Below are 20,069 nucleotides of genomic sequence, written 5' to 3'. Positions count from 1 at the left end.
TGAATGCGACAGACATGTCAAAGCAGAAAGCGAGCACTGGTCAAATAAACGCAGAATTAACTTCACCGATGCAGAGGTGGAGGTACTCTTGCAGAATGTAGATGTGTCCAATCTATTCCACCATGGCTATATCCATGCAATTCAGTTCAGTGCTTATTGATTTATTCAGTTACAAGTGTTAGTGTAGTGCTTTTATTTATTTAAGGACATCACGATGCCTCGTAGAATCATGACTATGATGCAGGTTTCTAGAAGCATGAAAAAGATCTTATGTGCGTGTCATATGAAGAGCAATCAGACACTAGGATGTGTACTGACAAAAACACACACAACAGTAGAGCAGGATAGATGTAAAACTCACACACGCTTCTAAGGGGAAGGGTATGTCTGCAAGGAAAGGATTTAGGCTATTAGTTAGTATGCTTGCTAGGACCAGACAGAAACTCTCTAAATTAATTTTAATTTCAGCATGTGATCATTGAAGATGATAAAAGGCAATAACACCTGTAAGAAATGAAGGAAGTGTCTTTGTTTTTGATGCAGTAATCTGTATTCCAGTAAAGTAAAGTAACGAAGCACGTGGAACATACTCCGATTCAGCGGTGTAGGTCTGAACCAAAAGCATCTTCAATTCTAGCCATATATACTGTTTAAGACACCTCACAGGCTTCTACTGTAAATCAGCTAGGCTTCAAATGCAAATAAGTCTGGCAACCTTTTGTTGTTTTGTTTGATAATCAAGTTTCTCTGACTTAGATTGTTCTCAATGACCTCCCCCATTCCCATACCATGATTCATTGCAGTCACTCACACCTCAGTTTGCTTTCTGACCCCAGGTGTCTGAGCAAATCCAGTGTGGGGACCTTTCCTTTGTTACCATGATAAGATAACCATTTTGGGTTAGGGTTAGGGTTAGTGAAATACTTACTGTTTGACATGATGCTGTTCTAGACCAAGAGCACTTCTGTGTTCTTAAAGGATCTCCAGGCTGCATTGCTGAAGTACTGTTCTACCGTGTTCTACTGTGCAGAACAGAGTTATCCGACACTGAGAGAAAATGGGAAGTTTGTCATCTATCCCTAAAGGTATCAGTTTTACTATTCAATGTTCATTTTGTTTTGATTGATTTTTTCCGCATAATTCCGCATTAATAGTTTGTTCAACAAGGTATGGGTATTTGTCATAAAGTTACTACCATATAGCAAAATCTGAGATAAACTTGTTGTTCCATTGTTTAGTAAAAAATGTACAATAACTTCTTCCCTTCTCTTCAAATTGAACTTTCTCTTCTAAATGTGCAATTGGAGCAAGTTTAACATGAAATCTAAAAAACACTGCAACAGTTTAGTAACCTACAAAAAAATCTATAGCAGCCCATATATTACTGGGGTAAATGTGATACAGTGTGTATGCTTATATGATGATTGTAGTATAAATATATATATGAGGTTAATGTAGTATATATATATATGAGGTTAATGTGATATCATAAATGTGATAAATGTGGTATGTTGATATGATGTATTTTGTTTATAGGTGAACCCCTGAGAACCGTGCTGATTGGAAAGACTGGAGTGGGGAAGAGTGCTGTGGGGAATACCACTCTGGGGAGAGAAGTGTTCCCTTCAGAGTCTTCTGCTAATTCTGTCACAGACACTTGTGACAGAAGGAGTATGCTTAAGCCCAGACAGATCGAAGTGATTGATACACCTGGTATATTAGACACTGACAGAGATGCAGAAGATATTAAAAAAGAGATAGTGAAGTGCATTAAACACTCATGTCCAGGGCCCCACGCATTCCTGCTGGTGATTCAGGTGGGCCGCTTCACTAAAGAGGAGCAGAATGCAGTCAGGGCCTTACAGGAGCTCTTTGGGGAAAAGGCTGCAGACGACATGATGGTGCTGTTCACTCGTGGTGATGAACTTCTGGGTAAGACTATCAGTGATTACGTGAGCAAAGGTCACCCCAAACTGAGAGAAGTGATACAGAGCTGTGGTGGACGATACCATTTATTTAACATCCACAGCACTCGCCGCACTCAGGTTGTTGAGCTAATAAAGAAAATAGACGAGATGGTGGCATCAAATGGAGGAAGTTACTTCACTGAGGATATGTTCAAAGAGACACAGAGGGTCATGACAGAAAGAGAGATACCCTGGAACTCATCTGAGTTAGACAAGTATCTTTCTTTCTTATCTCTCCTGTTGACGAGGGTGGAAATCTTTCAAAGGGTCCTTAAGGCGAGACACGGCAGGTGAAATATCGATTTTTTCATCCCCTGGTCAAATTTCAGATTTTGGGCTAGTTTGCCTCTTTAACTTGTTATCTTTCATACTACCATAAAGAAAACGTCAAAATGACACATTTAAGTGTCTGTTTCACTGCATTTAGTTCAGCCGCGGCATCCATTTTCTCCTAACTTTACCAAGAATTCTCGCTTGAACCACGTTCAGCGTTTCGTCTTTTTACACGACATCTGTCATGTCTGGAATGACTTTGACGCTATGAGCCTCGATCAGAAGGCTGTGTAATCCAAATATGGGCATTTCCTTTCTTTTCAGCAACCAATCCTGACTTTCTGAAGGGATTCATTGGCTGACGGCGCTTTTCTGCTAACGTGATTCGCTCAGTGCCCCACGTGTTGTCTTTAAATGCGGTTTTCTCAAAATGAGTGTTTTTTCATTTTTAGGTACACATTTCTCAGCCTATGTAGAACCTAGGTACACCACACTTCCCAGTTTCACACATAGCATTGTTATGAAGACATCTACAGATGGATTTATTTATAGATTGTTCCTGGCCAGATTTATGGGTCATTTTACCTGGAAATCATGGCGAAAATAGGGTTTTTAAGGCCACGGATAGTATATTTTGATTTCCCAGGTCATAAAAGCAGATATCCTAAAATCCATCTGAGTATTTTTTGTCATTTGATATATAAACAAAATAAAAAAAGAATTTTGGTCCTGGCTTTATCACAGTTTAAGATTCATGTACCTGAAATATATGCAAAAACGTGCATATTTAATGAGAGCCAGCCTAATTAGCATAATTAAATATGCAAAATTCTAAAACTTGTAATACATTTTTTTCTTGTAATGATGTATGTAGTCAACTGGTAAAGTTTCATGGTGATCCCTTGTATTTCAATTTTTTACCCTATTCACCTGCCATGTCTCGCCTTAATGAAGACTTTGAATGAAGATAATTTGATCAACAAGTGTTTTTGTTACATAGTTGGGCATCTTAGGTGGTTTTCGAAAGGTATTGCTTTATTGATTTAAGACTATGGTTATCCAGTTACTGAAAAAAACCTTCCCAGAAGTCTGACATTGTTCTGCAATATCTAATAAAATGTTTCAAAGCTGATTCAATTTTCCTGATTATATTTGATAGATTACTTTGTAGTATGAGAGTGTGTTTCAATATTTTGTTTAAGGAAACGTGTTGATGATGAATCAGGTGGAGTTTTGGTATCAAAATATTCCATTGCGCTTATAATGACTGTGAAATACCTTAACCTGTTACTGCAGTGGGATATTTCGCCTTAATTTGGAACGATTTGTACTTACACATAATAACACTCAATATCTGAAGTTGTACACATGATACAAAGATCATTCATATCTTAAATTGAAGAAGACAAATGGGCCAAGACATGCATTCACCTCCTGACTTTTATTTTCATCATTAAGTATCAATTTCAAAGCATCATATACAGAACAAAATGTCAAAAATGTAAAAAACGCCTTTCATTTTTATGTTTGACAGTGTGTGGATGGTTTCAAGGGAAGAAAATTCTGTCATGTTCTATATTTCCTGATTCAACATGTTCCTGAGAAACAAAGTACAAATTTTGGAGCAGATATCTAAAAATGTCCAGGTGTTGCACAGCAATATCTAAATGGTGCATTCAGGCGTCTCCAAGTGTCCAAAACCTCTCCAAGCTCTCCAAATGCATAAAAAAAAAATTCTCATTGTATATCATTGTTTTTTTTCGTTGTACAGACATATATAACTCCATTTTAGACTAATATTACAATTTCTTTTGAAATTGGATTGTGTCACTGTTGGAGGCTGTGCAGCTGGTAGTAGTGGTGGTGGCGACGGGGGTGGTGGTGGGGGTGAGGGTGATGCTGGAGCTGGAGCTGGAGCTGGAGCTGGGGCTGGGTCACTGCAAGATAAAAACGTTGGACAATATAAATATTTTGACTGGGTCATGCCTTACAATTGAATTTTGCTTCATGTTATTTACTAAGCTAATGCACAAATATGTAAAATGTAAACATATGTAAAAAACACCATAGTCAAGCTGAAGTGTGATAGTAACATAGGCATTATGCATTTAGCAGATGTAAATAAAACATTTCTATGCGTTTTGAGGCAAGAAGCAGGTTGTGATATGTTACTATGTTGTAGCCTACATTGCAGCTACGTAAATACAGCAGCAGCATGCTAACCAATATCCATTACTAGCAAACTACATCCCACAATGATAAAAAAATAAAGCACTAAAGAGAATAAGGCATATGCATAGCTTACTGGTATGCACTGAAAAGTAGTTGGTTTAAATTACTTACGCATCGAGGATGGCATCGATTCCATTCACTCTTCCACTGAGTCCATGCTAGCATGCTAGTCCATGCTGAGTCCATGCTAGCATGCTAGTCCATGCTTAGTCCACTGGCTTCCCCGAAAATCATCAAAAATCATCCCATGTATTTCACTCATCTGCAATCCTCGTCTTGCCATGATGGATGAGTACAAGGGAGACAAATTGCAGCCAAAAATATGCACAAACAAGCCCTCAGGATCGTGTGGACCAAACCACTTGCTGTGCACATTTGAAGGTAAACAAAATGGCCCATTTACGCACCGGGAGCGCAGCTGAGACTCTTGAGTTGCGCTTTCAAAAATCTAAACTCCAGGACTGAGCAATCAGGGCAAATGACCTACCTACTTTTTTGTTAGAATCTCTATTATTCGGTAAAACAGGTGTCAATCACTACTGAGAAGTCTTACAAGAAGTGTAAAGTGATATGATAGGACATGCCTGAGCAGCTGCATGATTGAGAGCTGATGCCATTGGTGGTAATGCCTGTCACTCATGACAAACATGTGTTTAACAGCCAATAAAATCCAAAGATTCTGAAAGAGGGGGTCTTAAGCTTTGTAACTATATATAACATCACGTGATAACTTCGTGTAGTGTTGTCAGGAAGAGAGCGAGGAGATCGCCATCAGAAACATACAAGAAAGTGAAAGTTTTTTCTCAATGTCGTGAGCAAGTGAATAAACAACTTTATGGACATAACCATGCAGGTCAAGTCTGTTTTTTTAGATGTTTTGAAGGTAAATGAATGTTCTATAACGTTATTTAAGGTACGGATAATGCAGAAACACATTTAAATGGCTTAGTTATGGGAGGAGGCTGCTCCATATGTAAAAAATGAGGATGTGTCATGGTGTGTTTAAAATTGTATTTATTTGTAACTGATGCATGTAGACAACTGAAAATCGGTTTACATATAGTTGGATTACCACAAAAAAATATTAAATGGGAGTTTGAATCATATTTTCAGAAATAGAATTTTCAGGATTTGTTTTGGCGATTTATCCAGTACGGGCCCGCCCGCGGGTCCATTAGGGGGCGTTAAAGCAGTAACAAGTTAAAGAGATAATAGGGTACCACTTTACAATAAGGGTCCCTTTATAAATGTTTATAAATGGTTTATAATTAGGTTATTAATTAAGTTGTAAACCCTTCATAAGTCATTCATAAGCCATTATAAATGAGTTATAACACAGTTTTTTCAAACAACGATGCAGGCTCACTATTTGGGAAGATCCCTGTCTTGGCAACCCACTGTCTATCCCTTAACTGGCTATACTAGCCCATTGCACACTCCCTGCCATTCTTGTATCTGTTACTACCAAACCTGTAGAGATTACCGTATGGCTTGCTATGCTTAATTTCTTTGTTAGTTTTTTCTCAATTATTGCCATGTGCATTTCTTTATAACTGTCCTTAAATATTGAGAGGAGTGAAGAAATAGTTTTGTCTTGTGTTATTTACTGTATCTATTTGCACCTCTACAGTGTCTCGTACAAATTATTAATAATTTGAGTTTCAAGAAAGAAGCCAATTTGTTGTACATTTCAATACCTAATTATAAACCATTTATAAACCTTTATAAAGGGACCCTTATTGTAAAGTGGTACCGATAATAGTTTGCTTGTTTGACACAAGAGTTTCATATGTAACCAATACTCTGTATTTATATTAAAAAAAATGTCCATGTAATGCATTTTCTTCCATGTATATTGAATACATTCTTCAAATAATGCTGACTGTACTTGTTCCCTCAGTGCTACTTCCCACTGCCAAAAGCACATCCAGCTTCATAATGTAGCATGTTCTGGATTGTTTAGCCAACAAGCCTTTTGAATGGTAATGACTGCCTGAGACAAGTCGTTAGAAGCGTCATTGCTGGATGTTTGCATTTTAATTGCATTCATTTGACAAGATTAACACTTTCGCTACTTTACCAAAATACACAGCAACTAAGAATTTCAAGAGACAAAGTGTGTGGGCAGAGTCTTACTGCCAATACATGTATATGTACTTAATGGTTATGTTGATAAGTGTAGTGGCAAAACTCAGTTTTTCCCTATAACCCTTTCTGTGGTTACCACCTGTGCAGTGCGGATGCAGGTCTGTCTGACTCGCAGCAAGTTCCCTTGAATAAATCCAATATGGTCGCTTTACCGTTGTGTTTTCAAAACTGTTTTATTGTAACAAAAAATAAACAAGACCCTTAAATTCATTCGGTCCAGGGTTAAGCCAAGGCTCCTGCAGCACCCACCCTCACCATCTGGAGAGGGTGCACACTATCCAAACACAAATACAAATAATCTATAGATTATGAACTTGTGAGGAAGGACTCAATATCCTTAGCAAGAGATCTCTCACTTTTGCGGTACTTTGAAGAGAGTCTACTTAGTTTCCATTAAAGAACTTCTCTCGTCATCAACATTGACCAAAACATTTTCAATATCAGCCATTGAGTTAGTGCTTTTTAGTGTGGTTTGCATGCACTCATCTGTCTCATCAGCACTAGATGTCTCATCACCCACTGACTTTTCCACAGTGTCTTGATCGTCATTAAACCTTTTGTCCTGTGGCACTTCATCCTCCACTGCTGTGGTCTGGGCATGACTTGTTTCTGCTGCCTCACCATCCGTGGCTACACCAGCGTTAGCATAATCCCTTCTTCTCTGTTGCACCTTGCACTATCAGGGTCTTTTCGTGTTTCAGGATATGCTCTTAAGACATATCCCATTTGCCCACATCCAAAACATTTCATCGTGTTTGTCATAACATAGATTACATTAAAGTTATCAACTTTAAGGTCAGATCTAATTCATGATATTTGTATCATGAAGACAGAAGGTCTGAAGGACACTAGTTGCTTCAAAAGCGGTGGTTCATTGGCGAAACTAATTTACTATTCTGTGAAAGGGTCTCAACCAAAACCTCATCATTGATGAAGGGTGGCACATTAGGGTAACTTTTCTGAAGGTGTTGACAAGGGCAGGACGGATATATGGTCGCCATTCATTTCAACCACATAATTTGCCATTTCCACCGATCTCAGAAAAATAAAAGTGGCATTGTTCATTCATGCCAAAGTTAAATATTCACATGGCCAATTATCTCCCTAATTGCAAGACTACAGTCCCCAACGCTGGCAGTTGATGCTACTTTAACAGCATGACGCTGTGTAAGAAAACTTAAGTCATCCATCCATCCATCCATTCATGGGGCACTCCCAGGTAGGCAATATATGATCCTACCCTACTCTATGTACTAGAAATTAAAGCACAAAACAAGAAAACTAAAACACAGAAAACAAATAAGCAAAGAAATAGAAAAAAGATGCAGCAAAAAAGCACAATTGTTCGTGGCACAGCGGTCACGCTCCACACTCACAACACATCCTTCCCCACTCAGCCACCTCAGTCCATGCGCGCAGAGAGGGAGATACAAAGAGATAGAGAGAGAAAGAAAGAGGTTGGTCATTGTTTGTTTGTTTGTCTGTTTGCTCACAATGGCCTCCTCCATTCCCATACTATGATTAATTGCAGTCACTCACACCTCCGTTCCTGACCACAGGTGTCTGAGCAAATCCAGTGTGGGGACCTTTCCTTTGTTACCATGATAAGATTACCATTTTGGATAGCAGCTGCTGATTATGAATCTCATGTTCACTCACAGGATATACGTGTACTGTAATCATAATGAGGAAGGCAAACTTACTGTTTGACATGATGCTGTTATAGACCAAGAGCACTTCTGTGTTCTAAAACAATCGCCAGGATGCACTGCTGAAGTACTGGAGTTCTACCGTGCAGAACAGAGTTCATACTGCTGAGGAAGTAGGCGGACCATTATGCAAATACAACCATTATTGGGATTCTATAAAAAAGGATCAGCACACCAAGACCTGTTTCATACGGTATGTGTGTGGAGGTTCATCTGACACTGAGAGAAAATGGGAGGTTCTACATCTATCCCTAAAGGTATAATTTTACTATTCACTGTTCATTTTTATTTGATTGAATTTTTTTCCGCAAAATACTACGCATTCTTTTTTGAAAATACAAATTCAGAAGATTAATGTTTTTTTTAAAGAACTGTTTCCAACAACTGTCTGTGGAGGTTGAGAGAATGAGGTGTAAGCCATAGGCACCCATAGCTATGATGTTGAGAAGACTGAGTATTCTTGCTGTTCCACACATACAAAAATATGTGTATTTGTCATAAAGTTACAACCATATAGCAAAATCTGAGGTAAACTTGTTGTTCCATTGTTTAGTTAAAAGTGAACAATAACTTCTCCGCTTCTCTTGAACTTTATCTTCTAAATGTGCAATTGGAGCAAATCTAACATCAGATCTAAATAACACTGCAACAGTTAAGCACCATACTATACTATAGCAGCCCATACATTACTGGGGTAAATGTGATACAGTGTGTGTGCTGTTATGATGATGTAGTATATACATATACAATATATATATAATTTACACAGTACATATACTGTATATATATTTTATTGAGGTAAATGTGATACAGTGTGTGTGTTGATATGGTGTATTTTGTTTATAGGTGAACCCCTGAGAATCGTGCTGATTGGAAAGACTGGAGTGGGCAAGAGTGCTGTGGGGAACACCATTCTGGGGAGAAAAGAGTTTACCTCAGAGTCTTCGGCTAATTATGTCACAGACACTTGTGACAGAAGGAGTTTGCTTTATCCAAGAGAGATTGAGGTGATTGATACACCTGGTATATTAGACACTGACAGAGATGCAGAAGATATTAAAAGAGAGATAGTGAAGTGCATTAAATACTCATGTCCAGGGCCCCACATATTGTACCTGCTGGTGATGCAGGTGGGCCTGTGAAAAAGGCTTCTCACCCAGCTGCATCTAGCTGAGGCACCCCGCTGTTTGGGCCAGTCACAGGACCTGGGGTCCAGGCAGAGGTCAGCCTATCAGCTGATCCCTAGGTTCTGTGGGGGTCGTAAACAGTGGAATGCCACTGTCTATTTGGCCACCACCAAGACAGTTTCAAAGGAAACCCCACATAACTCAGTGGACAGTTTCAAGACTCCCCCTGAGGCATGTCCTGACATGCATCTCAGCCCCTCTCCCCCTATATAAGCCCGACCCCCTCTCTGGCCATTTGTGGGAGCAGAGCTGGAGAGAGGAGCATCAAGGAGCTTGTTGGACTTTTCATTTAATCATTCAGAGACATTCACTTGCCGTGCGTCATTGAGAACGTGAGTGTTTGTGTATATGGGTGTTATTTACTTGGTCGGTTTCATCGTGTATATATATTCATTCTTGTTGTGCATAATTGTAAATATCTGTATGTCTTGTTATTATCATTCATAGAAACCACGGATCATTGTCTCATTCAGTTCACGGTTCAATCAGTCATTACACGGTCTTCATTCAGCTCATCATTTTCCTTGGATATAAGTCCTTTACACGGATAATTATATTCATGGTTCATTCATCAGTCATCATGTCTTCACTTCATGTGTGTGTGCAATAAACCTTCAACAACATTGGACATTGGCATTCTTGCACTGTTCTTACCGGACAGCCTGTGGCGATTGTCACTCAATTTACCAGCATACAGTCCTTTCTGGGGATTCTTCAATATCCCCTATTTTATATGGTCCTTCGAGCCGGAGTCTACAATTACTGCAGTAAGATGTCATTGCCCAGAGGGAACACCCGTGCTCGCCGTGAGGGACATCAGCCCCGTTACTTGGATGAATATTTGGTGGACCTTCCCAAACGTCACTTGCCACACACACTCTCTGACCAAGCCGACGGTGGAGCCAGCAGTCACGGTCATGTGGACTCTCTAGCTCCACCTGCTGGACATCAACAGTCAAGCCCACTCCCAGAGGCATTCCTTTCAGCACTTAGGGAGATGAGGGATGACAATCTTCAGGCAATGAAGAACATGAGGGATGGTAATCTCCAAGCAATGAGGGAGATGAGGGATGATTACCAGCATTTCAAGATGGACATGCAACAGATCGTCCAAGCCCTTTCACCGTGTGCATCAGATGCACCACCAGCTCCAGCCACCAGCTTCGCTGCTCCACCATCAGGGCGACTCCACATCGCGGACAGTGGGGTATCCAAAGCCAGTCTTCAGGTCCCTGGCTTCTCGTCCACGCCGCTGCCAACCAGTCAGGCATTCATTCAGCCATTGGATGACCTGCAAGGTGTGCCGTGGCCCACGTCTCATCATTCTCCGCTGACGGTCCAACCAGCTGATGACACGTTCCCGCCACCACCTCCGCCAGTGTCATACCACGACATGGTCAGTGCAGCAGAGCAGAGATTGCCGCATCAGGTGCCACGCCCACATCATCCGCCGTCACAGATTGTGGCTGTGCTGACTGACCATGTGCAGAGCATGCCTATGGGTCCAGGGTACAGCCCGTCTGCTCACGCACCACCGTTTCAGGTGCCAACGCAGCAGGATGAGGTGCCATTCATCACGTCCAGAACACCGCTGGAAGAGCCACCCGACCGCCAGAGGGGCGCCAGGGGGAACCAGAGCCCAGCCGTGCGTTCTACCACTGTCCTGCTTGGGTGTGACTCACCTGTTAAGGCAGTCGAGCCCACTGAGACAGCGCAGCCCTCACCACGGAAGCCAGAGCACCCACCGAAGTACTGCCCATTCTGCGACAGCATCCAGCACTACTTCAACCAGTGCACAGCATTCAGACAGCTGTGCAAGGATCAGAAGGTCAGCTGGATGAAGGATGGGAAACGGTGCTTGAGGTGTGGAAGGGATCATCCAACAGTGCAGTGCTACCTCAAGGCCAGATGCCAGACCTGCAATCTGACGCATCTGGAAGTGCTGCACGTGGTGAACGCCAGACCGGAGAAGCCAGCCACCGCCATTCATCAACCAGAGACGTACTACCTGGATCCTGCCAGGAGGGGTAGTCGCATGCTACTGAAGCTGGTGAAGGTGTGCCTGTTCAATGGCAACAAGAAGATGGACACGTACGCCATCCTAGATGACGGTTCCGAGCGCACAATGCTGCTTCACAGTGCGGCTCAGGAACTGGGTCTTCACGGACGGAGTGAGAATCTGGCACTCCGAACCATCCGTCAGGACGTCAAGTCTGTGCCAGGGAGGTCAGTCTCATTCTCCGTGGCATCAGCCAGTCACCCTCAGAAGCGGTTCAGGATAGAGCAAGCTTTCACCTCAACAGAGCTAGGCTTATCCACCCATTCATACCCGCTCAAAGCCCTGCAGAAGGTCTATCACCACCTCAGAGGTCTGCCTCTGCAGTCATTTCATCAGGCCCAACCGCTGCTCCTCATCGGGTCTGACTACCCTCATCTCATCACCCCAGTTGAGCGGGTGCTACTCGGCCCACCAGGTGGACCGTCTGCACTGAAGACACGCCTCGGTTGGACACTGCAAGGCCCGGCCAAGGTACCTTTGCATCAGTCCTCCACCCCTCAGTGTCTACTCACTGGGACTCATCCTCCAACTGCTCAGCTGCTTCATCATATGGCTCAGCCCTGGCAGATGGATGTCCTGCCTCCCCCGAATGTGAAGCACATCACACGGTTGAAGCAGGACGCAGCCACTGTCAGGTCACAGGAGGAGGAAACCGTCAGAGTGGAGGTGGATTGCCTGCCACATCAAGCACTCCAGCAGTCCTTCCTTGTCCACCGGGGTGGCACTAGGACACGGCTGTGTCAGGAGTCCATCCGTGCGAAGGCACACAGCAAGAGGAGGAAGAAGCCAGCAGGTAGAGACGAGTCATTCCTCTACAAGCCTGCTGACCTGCAGAAGTCATTCTTCTGTGGTAACGTCTCAGTGACCTCTGCTCAGTCTCATCCAGGGGCAGGGGGTTTCAGCAGCTACCAAGAGCTGCTAGAGGCCTCTATCAGAGCATGTCATGGGGCGGCCACACCCACAGACCCCACAGCAGGGGACTTCAGGCAAGCTGAGCTTGCTCTTCTCCGGACAGTTCAGAGAGACTGCTTCCCGGAGGAATTCATTCTTCTGTCCACAGGGAAACCTGTCTCTGCAGCCAGCAGACTGCACACGTTGGCTCCAGAGTTCGACACAAAGGCCCAGCTGATCCGTGTGGGGGGGCGGCTCCGCAGGTGTGAGACCCTGGAGGAAGACGCAGTGTACCCCATAGTACTGGATCACCCCATCACCAAACTCATCATCCAGGACGGTGACAGCCGGCTCAGGCATCTGGGCCCGGAGAGGGTGTTTGCTGAGCTAAGGCGACGGTTCTGGATCTTGGGGGGAAGAAAGGCCATCAGAAAGCACCAGCACGGCTGTGCTGAGTGCCGAAGACGGCGCAGCAGCCCAGTCATCCCCAGAATGGCTGACTGTTCACACTTCAGGCGGCAGCTTTCTCGGCCGCATTCTTCTTCATCAGGTGTGGTTGCATCGAACCATACCCCCTCAGCATACGGACAGCGCAGATCCAGGTCATGGACCGAACCTACATGCGGCCCGTTGCAGCCAGACTCCCATCATCCCCACAGGATGCAACTGGCTGGAGTCACTGGAAGGAACTTTGCTTCACAAAGTTGGGGCGGCTGTGAAAAAGGCTTCTCACCCAGCTGCATCTAGCTGAGGCACCCCGCTGTTTGGGCCAGTCACAGGACCTGGGGTCCAGGCAGAGGTCAGCCTATCAGCTGATCCCTAGGTTCTGTGGGGGTCGTAAACAGTGGAATGCCACTGTCTATTTGGCCACCACCAAGACAGTTTCAAAGGAAACCCCACATAACTCAGTGGACAGTTTCAAGACTCCCCCTGAGGCATGTCCTGACATGCATCTCAGCCCCTCTCCCCCTATATAAGCCCGACCCCCTCTCTGGCCATTTGTGGGAGCAGAGCTGGAGAGAGGAGCATCAAGGAGCTTGTTGGACTTTTCATTTAATCATTCAGAGACATTCACTTGCCGTGCGTCATTGAGAACGTTTGTGTATATGGGTGTTATTTACTTGGTCGGTTTCATCGTGTATATATATTCATTCTTGTTGTGCATAATTGTAAATATCTGTATGTCTTGTTATTATCATTCATAGAAACCACGGATCATTGTCTCATTCAGTTCACGGTTCAATCAGTCATTACACGGTCTTCATTCAGTTCATCATTTTCCTTGGATATAAGTCCTTTACACAGATAATTATATTCATGGTTCATTCATCAGTCATCATGTCTTCACTTCATGTGTGTGTGCAATAAACCTTCAACAACATTGGACATTGGCATTCTTGCACTGTTCTTACCGGACAGCCTGTGGCGATTGTCACTCAATTTACCAGCATACAGTCCTTTCTGGGGATTCTTCAATATCCCCTATTTTATAGGGCCGCTTCACTAAGGAGGAGCAGAATGCAGTCAGGGCCTTACAGGAGCTCTTTGGGGAAAAGGCTGCAGACGACATGATGGTGGTGTTCACTCGTGGTGATGAACTTGTGGGTAAGACTATAGCCCCTTATACATGCGTCAATGTAAAGCTGTTACATAGCGTCTACCACGATAGAAACTCGCGAACGTGTTACAATTGCCTCATGTATAAGGGGTCTAGATGTAAACCGTTAGTTTTTCCGCCGATTGTCTGAAGCTTTCGAGAGAGGCTACAATGTGACTGGCTGTTTTAAAATATAACTAATAGCCTAACGAAACAAAATAACCCAGGAAGTTTCATCTTCCAGACGTTAAGGCTTCTTCCAATACTGACAGCTGACTCATAGCTTGCAGGTTTGCGGGAGACGCGACATTTGAGGGATGTCACTTAATTTAAACCTTTTTTGCTTCCGTTAGTGTGTGTGTGTGTGTGTGTGTGTGTGTGTGTGTGTGTGTGTGTGTGTGTGTGTGTGTGTGTGTGTGTGTGTGTGATAGAGACAGAGAGGACTCAGTAAAACATCGGAAAACACCGTGTCTCGTAAGCCTTAAACCAGTAGTTCTCAACCTTTTTTCAGTTTTGTACCCCCTGTGAAATATTTTTTGAGCCAAGTACCCCCTAACCAGCGCAAAGCATTTTTGATTGAAAAAAAATATGTTATACACAGCTCTATGCTATCATTGTCTGATTTATTAAACTGTCAGCACTGAAGATTGAACATTGAATATTGTGGCATTGAACTGAGTGCGTTTGCAATTACATTTTAGTAAGAAACTTGTGCTTATGCTTCGCTGAAAATCTTTGTAAGTCTTGGTGGCAAGGAGGCAACTGCTGTGATCAAGCTCTTCTCCAGGCACAGTCTGTTTCTCTGCTTTGTTTTGATCACAGTCATTGCAGAGAAGTGGAGGCATAGGGTAGTAGCTGCTCCAAGGCTTTTTCTCCCAGGTCAGGGTGCTCCTGCTTCACACACATCCAAAACTGTGTGAGTGTGGATGTGGCAAACTTCATCTGGAGCCCACGGTCAGATGACACTTCCATGAGTGTTTCCTGATTAGTGACAGAGCTTCCACATGCTTCGGACAAGAGAAATGGGTTTTTCACCCAATCCAGCTGTGTAGATTTCTCCTCCATGTCAGGAAAGTAGGAAATTGAAAATTAAAATGTTGAATCAAATTGGTCTAATGTCCCACGATGACCAACTGGACTGGAGCTCTGTCCACATCCTCACTAGAGAGAAAATCATCAATCTGAGGAAAGCAGGTGAAATCCCCCTGTGCATCCTTGTCATACAGGTTTAAAATGCTGGTGTCCTTTCCCTGCAGACATATTCAGTTCGTTCAGTTTGCTGAATATATCTGCCAGATAGCACATATTTGCAAGCCAGTCTGTGTGGCATTGGGGGATCTGTGCTCAATCAGAAAGGTCTGTACTTCAGATCGTAATTTCAACAGCCGTTTGAGTATTCTCCCTCGAGAGAGCCAACGCACTTCTGTGTGCAGCAGCAGTTGTGAGTGTTCAGCTCCCATGTTTTCGCGAAAAAAAAACGCGCTTATTATACAGTTACTTGCCAAAACGATAGAAGACATTCCTCCAGAATACCTCTTTTGAATGAGTTTGTTGTCATTTTGTGATTTCCGCTAAGAAAAAAAATTGTTCTGCACGCAAATGCTGAGCAATCCACCTTCTGACTTCAAGTTTCAATGACCTTCCCTTACATTAACTAACCGGACTACTTGCGGAATGATAATATTATGCAATGTGAATTAGAAGCAAAAAACGCGTTGCCAATGACAGCGGTGATAAACTTTACGCAGCAGTGAATATCAAGGAATTACAAACCTGCGAACGCAGACATTTAACCCACATATGGCCCATACAAATCAACGTACATTTTGGAACATTCTGAAGAGCCGTATAATAAGTATTTTTAAATGATTTTTGGATGGAGGCTTATTTTAAATATTTTTTTTTTTTAAATCTCACGTACCCCTTGGACTACCTTCACGTACCCCCAGGGGTACGCGTACCCCCGGTTGAGAACCACTGCCTTAAACTATCAATCACCCCCACAATGAAATATGCCATTACAGTCGCGACAAACTTCTTGGCATTGTGGTGCGCCCAAAACGCAAGCTATAAACGTAGCCATCCTAATGTAACCAAAATATACCTCTGCTGATATGCCTAACCTTCGTTCTATTTAGAATTTGTCTTAGCACTATGCAGGAATAAAATAGCATCTACAGTGTCAGGATTCAGGCGAGAGTGCGTGGCTTCTATAACGCGCCCTGCTGCACTGAAGGAGCGCTCACTCGCAGCACCTGTTGCTGGAACGCATATAATTCGTTTTGCAAGGTACTGTAGTCGTGGGAACGACTGGCCTGGTTTCTCCCAAAAGGAAAGTAGATTTTCCTCTGCTGATCCTGCGTCTATATGGAAGTTTGTAGAGAGATTGCCGGGGAGTAAAATGCTCCCTTTCCTTTACGTCTGCTGCTGGCTAGTAATACAGACAGCCGGAAAGGTTAATAAACGGAATGAAATAGCTACACATTACACACGCTATGTTTTAATAAAAGCCACGTTACTCACATACTGGTTAACACTGTTTGTTACAGCACATAAATGTTTGTCGCTACATCCAAACTGCGTCACCGTTGTCCCTCCCTGTGCTCCAGCCGCACCATTTTGCTTGCAATGTGAATCATTTAATTTAAATATGCTTATTGGCATTTGTTGCACCTTAATCATTTTCTACAAACATGATATGCTATGTATGGTGTAGTAGACTGAGACTCTATTCACTACTGCACAAAAACTAGACACGTTTGAAAAACTAGACGTTTGCAATGAAGTAGGTTAAACAACTTTCGCCAATATCTCCGTAAAGGAGATGGGTTATGTGCTCAAATTTCCTGGGATCAAAGAAGACGTTAGTATTCATGTGCAAAATAAAAATCACGTCTCAGGATTGCTGCGCATGCAAGTTATTTCGGGTGTCTCAACTGTAACTAATACTAGTGTCATATAATTATGAGTCCAGTAAAAGATGGAGCAAACACAGTTTTCTACCGTTGTTGAAACACATCCATGCGTAGACTCGTTTTCTTTCCATCCGAGAGTGGTTATTCAAAGAAAATATTAAGAACTATATGCTGATAGAAAGAAGGGAACTTTAAGCCACTACACTGCCTGTGCCCGATGCGGATCCACGTTGATGTTGTTAGTAAACAAACCAGGTGGGAGCACATCTCCGTGGTCTTTGCGCATGCCCGAGGCAATGTAACAGCTTCACATTTTGCACATGTATACAGGTAACGACAAGAGCCGTTTCCCTTGAAAATCTTCACACCTACACGCGAATATGATACGATAAACTGATCTGATCTCAGTGGCACATGCAGTGGTTAAATTGGGCCGGGGCTGTCCGGGGCGGAGCCCCGGCACATAAGCTGCCGGGTCTGGAGTTCTGCAAAGCAGATCTGCTGCGCAGCAGCTCCAGCCGATTTTGGCAATCTGCCTAGTCCATTCACAAGCAATGTTGTCCTACTCATTTACAACTTTTCCATTGCAAATCTATGTTGTTTTAAAACAAAAATCTAAATAATGGTAGGGAAAGGCTGGCCTAGACATCTGGAGCAAGTTTGAGAAGTAGGCATATCGCGCACGAAACTTGCGCAGCACCTCCTCCTCCGCGATCAGACAACACAACGTCAATCGGTCATCATCAGACATATCGTAGTAGACAGGTGAATGGCGAGGTAAGAGAAACAAAATTAAAGGTGCACGGTATTTTGAAAGAGGTCGATCATCACCAATAGGCTAATATCATTAGATATGGGCTTGCATTTTCATTAAGCAGGAAAAATTAACCTTAGACATGCAGGGATAGCCTGCTACTGGTGTGTCAACTCGCAAGCGCTAGTTAAAAAGAACAATGCTGCTAATTCTAAATGATTTAGCAAGTAGTCTATGCGATCTCCGAATCACATTTCTCATTCCTAGCTGGATGAATTTCAAACTTATTTGTATCAATGAATCAGCTCTTAATGTGACCTCATCAAACACACTCAAAATCTACAGAGTACATATTAAGCAACATATAAAAAATGCTGGAGTTGTTGGCTGCTTGCTTCACTGCTTGTGGATGGTTGCTCATCATCTGAATCTTCCTCCTGGCTATGCATTGGTCCTTGAACATACACTACTCACAAAAAGTTAGTGATATCTGGCTTTTGGGTGAGTAGTGTATTTTAGCATTGACCCTGTGAATATTTTTTTAGAAAAGTAACCTACTAACAAATACTAATAATTGTATTAGTATTGATTGATTCACATCCATATGAATGGATGACATGACAAACAAGTGGTGGAAAATGGAAAGTATTTGTTAGTAGGTTACTTTTCACAAAGTTAACTTTAACGGTGATGTGTTTTTTGTTTAATTTGGCAACTTATTTACTGCATAATCCTCGAAAGATTTGTGAAATTTGCCCCTCCGGATCAGAGCCCCCCTACATAGAAAATCCCAATTTAACCCCTGGGCACATGTATAAGGCCCTTATCAGTGACTACGTGAGCAAAGGTCACCCCAAACTGAGGGAAGTGATACAGAGCTGTGGTGGACGATACCATTTATTTAACAACCGCAGCAGTGACCGCACTCAGGTTGTTGAGCTGGTAAAGAAAATAGATGAGATGATGGCATCAAACAGGGGAGGTTACTTCACTGAGGAGATGTACTCAGAGACACAGAGGGTCATGACAGAAAGAGAGCTAACCTGGAACTGACCTGAGTTAGACAGCTATCTAACTTTCTTATCTCTCCTGTTGACGAGGGTGGAAGGCTTTCAAAGGGTTCTTGATGAAGACTGAAGATAAATTGATCATCAAGTGATTATGTTACATGGTTAGGCATTACATTTTCATGATTTCTCTTTGAAGATTTTTTTGTTGCATGAGTGTGTGTTTGAATATTTTGTTTAAGGAAACTTGTTGTCGGTGAACCAGGTGGTATTTTGGTATCCAAATGTTCCATTGAGCTTATGATTACTGTGAAATAAAGTTTCATAAAACTTAAAGTGATTATAGTTTGCTTGTTTGACACAAGTGTTTCATTTTAGAATTTCCTCAATCTATTTTTGTCCATGTAATGCTTTTCTTCCATCTACTATATTGAATACATTCTTTAAAAAAGAATTAGTACTTGTTCTCTCAGTGCTACTTACCACTTCCAACAGCACATCCAGCTACATAATGTAGCATGTTTAGCCAACAAGCCTTTTGAACCCAAATGGCCGCCTGAGACCAGCTATTTGAAGCGTCATTGCTCGATGTTTGCATTTTATTTGCATTAATTTGACAAGATTGACACTTTCGCTACCTACCAAAATACACAGCAACTGAGTATTTTAAGAGACAAAGTAAGTGGATAGAGTTTGACTGCCAATACTGTATATGTATATGGACTTGGTGATAAGTGTAGTGGCAACACTGGAAGGTACCAACCTCGACTTCCAGATGGAGCAGTACGTCTACAAAATTAAAAGCGATGGTGTGTACATTATCAACCTTAAGAAGACCTGGGAGAAGTTTTTTCCTATAACCCCATCTAGGGAGTGGGGGTGCAGGTCTGTCTGACTCGCAGCCAGTTCCCTTGAATAAATCTAATACAGTTGCATTCCCCGCTGCGTTTTCCAACTGTTTTATTGTAACAAAAAATACGTAAATTAATTCAGTCCAGGGTTAGGCCAAGGCTCCCAGTTGAGAAGGCTGTAGTCCGTGGCTATGTCTGACCGAACTGTCTGAGCTGGCTGAGTTGGCTGCGTTTGATCAAACTGTCTGAGATATGGCTTTGTCACCCGCCTTCCTCCCCCATATGTGCAATTCAGACCAATTTATAGTCCAGCACCCACCCTCACCACCCGTAGAGGGTGCAAACTTTCCAAAGACAAATACAAAAAAGTAATAGATTATGAAAATAAAAATAAACTTAAATGCGGCTCCTATAATAAGGTAAAGTATTTTCACAGGCATTAGCATTTGCGAGCAAAGGTCACGCTATAAGACAGAGAA

At 42.6% G+C, this 20,069-nt stretch overlaps 2 protein-coding genes across 2 annotated transcripts; both read left to right on the top strand.

Annotated features, from left to right (window-relative positions):
* Positions 1–1,532: 1,532 nt before the first annotated feature.
* LOC308375607 (GTPase IMAP family member 7-like) lies at positions 1,533–2,261 on the top strand (the record flags this gene model as incomplete). The annotated part of the gene is made up of 1 exon (XM_080851770.1): positions 1,533–2,261. A coding segment is annotated over one exon (729 nt), but the record flags the coding sequence as incomplete, so codon positions are not given.
* Positions 2,262–7,777: 5,516 nt separating this feature from the next.
* Positions 7,778–18,785, top strand: LOC308375606 (GTPase IMAP family member 7-like; the record flags this gene model as incomplete). Its single annotated transcript, XM_080851769.1, has 4 exons — positions 7,778–7,787; positions 9,176–9,459; positions 13,960–14,067; positions 18,552–18,785. 4 exons carry the CDS (start codon positions 7,778–7,780, stop codon positions 18,783–18,785), a joined length of 636 nt encoding a protein of 211 aa, XP_080707895.1.
* Positions 18,786–20,069: the final 1,284 nt, after the last annotated feature.

This window comes from Sprattus sprattus (genome assembly GCF_963457725.1).
Source record: "Sprattus sprattus genome assembly, chromosome: 14".
In the NCBI taxonomy this organism is placed as follows: Eukaryota; Metazoa; Chordata; class Actinopteri; order Clupeiformes; family Clupeidae; genus Sprattus; species Sprattus sprattus.
This window is presented reverse-complemented; position numbering and strand designations above follow the sequence as displayed.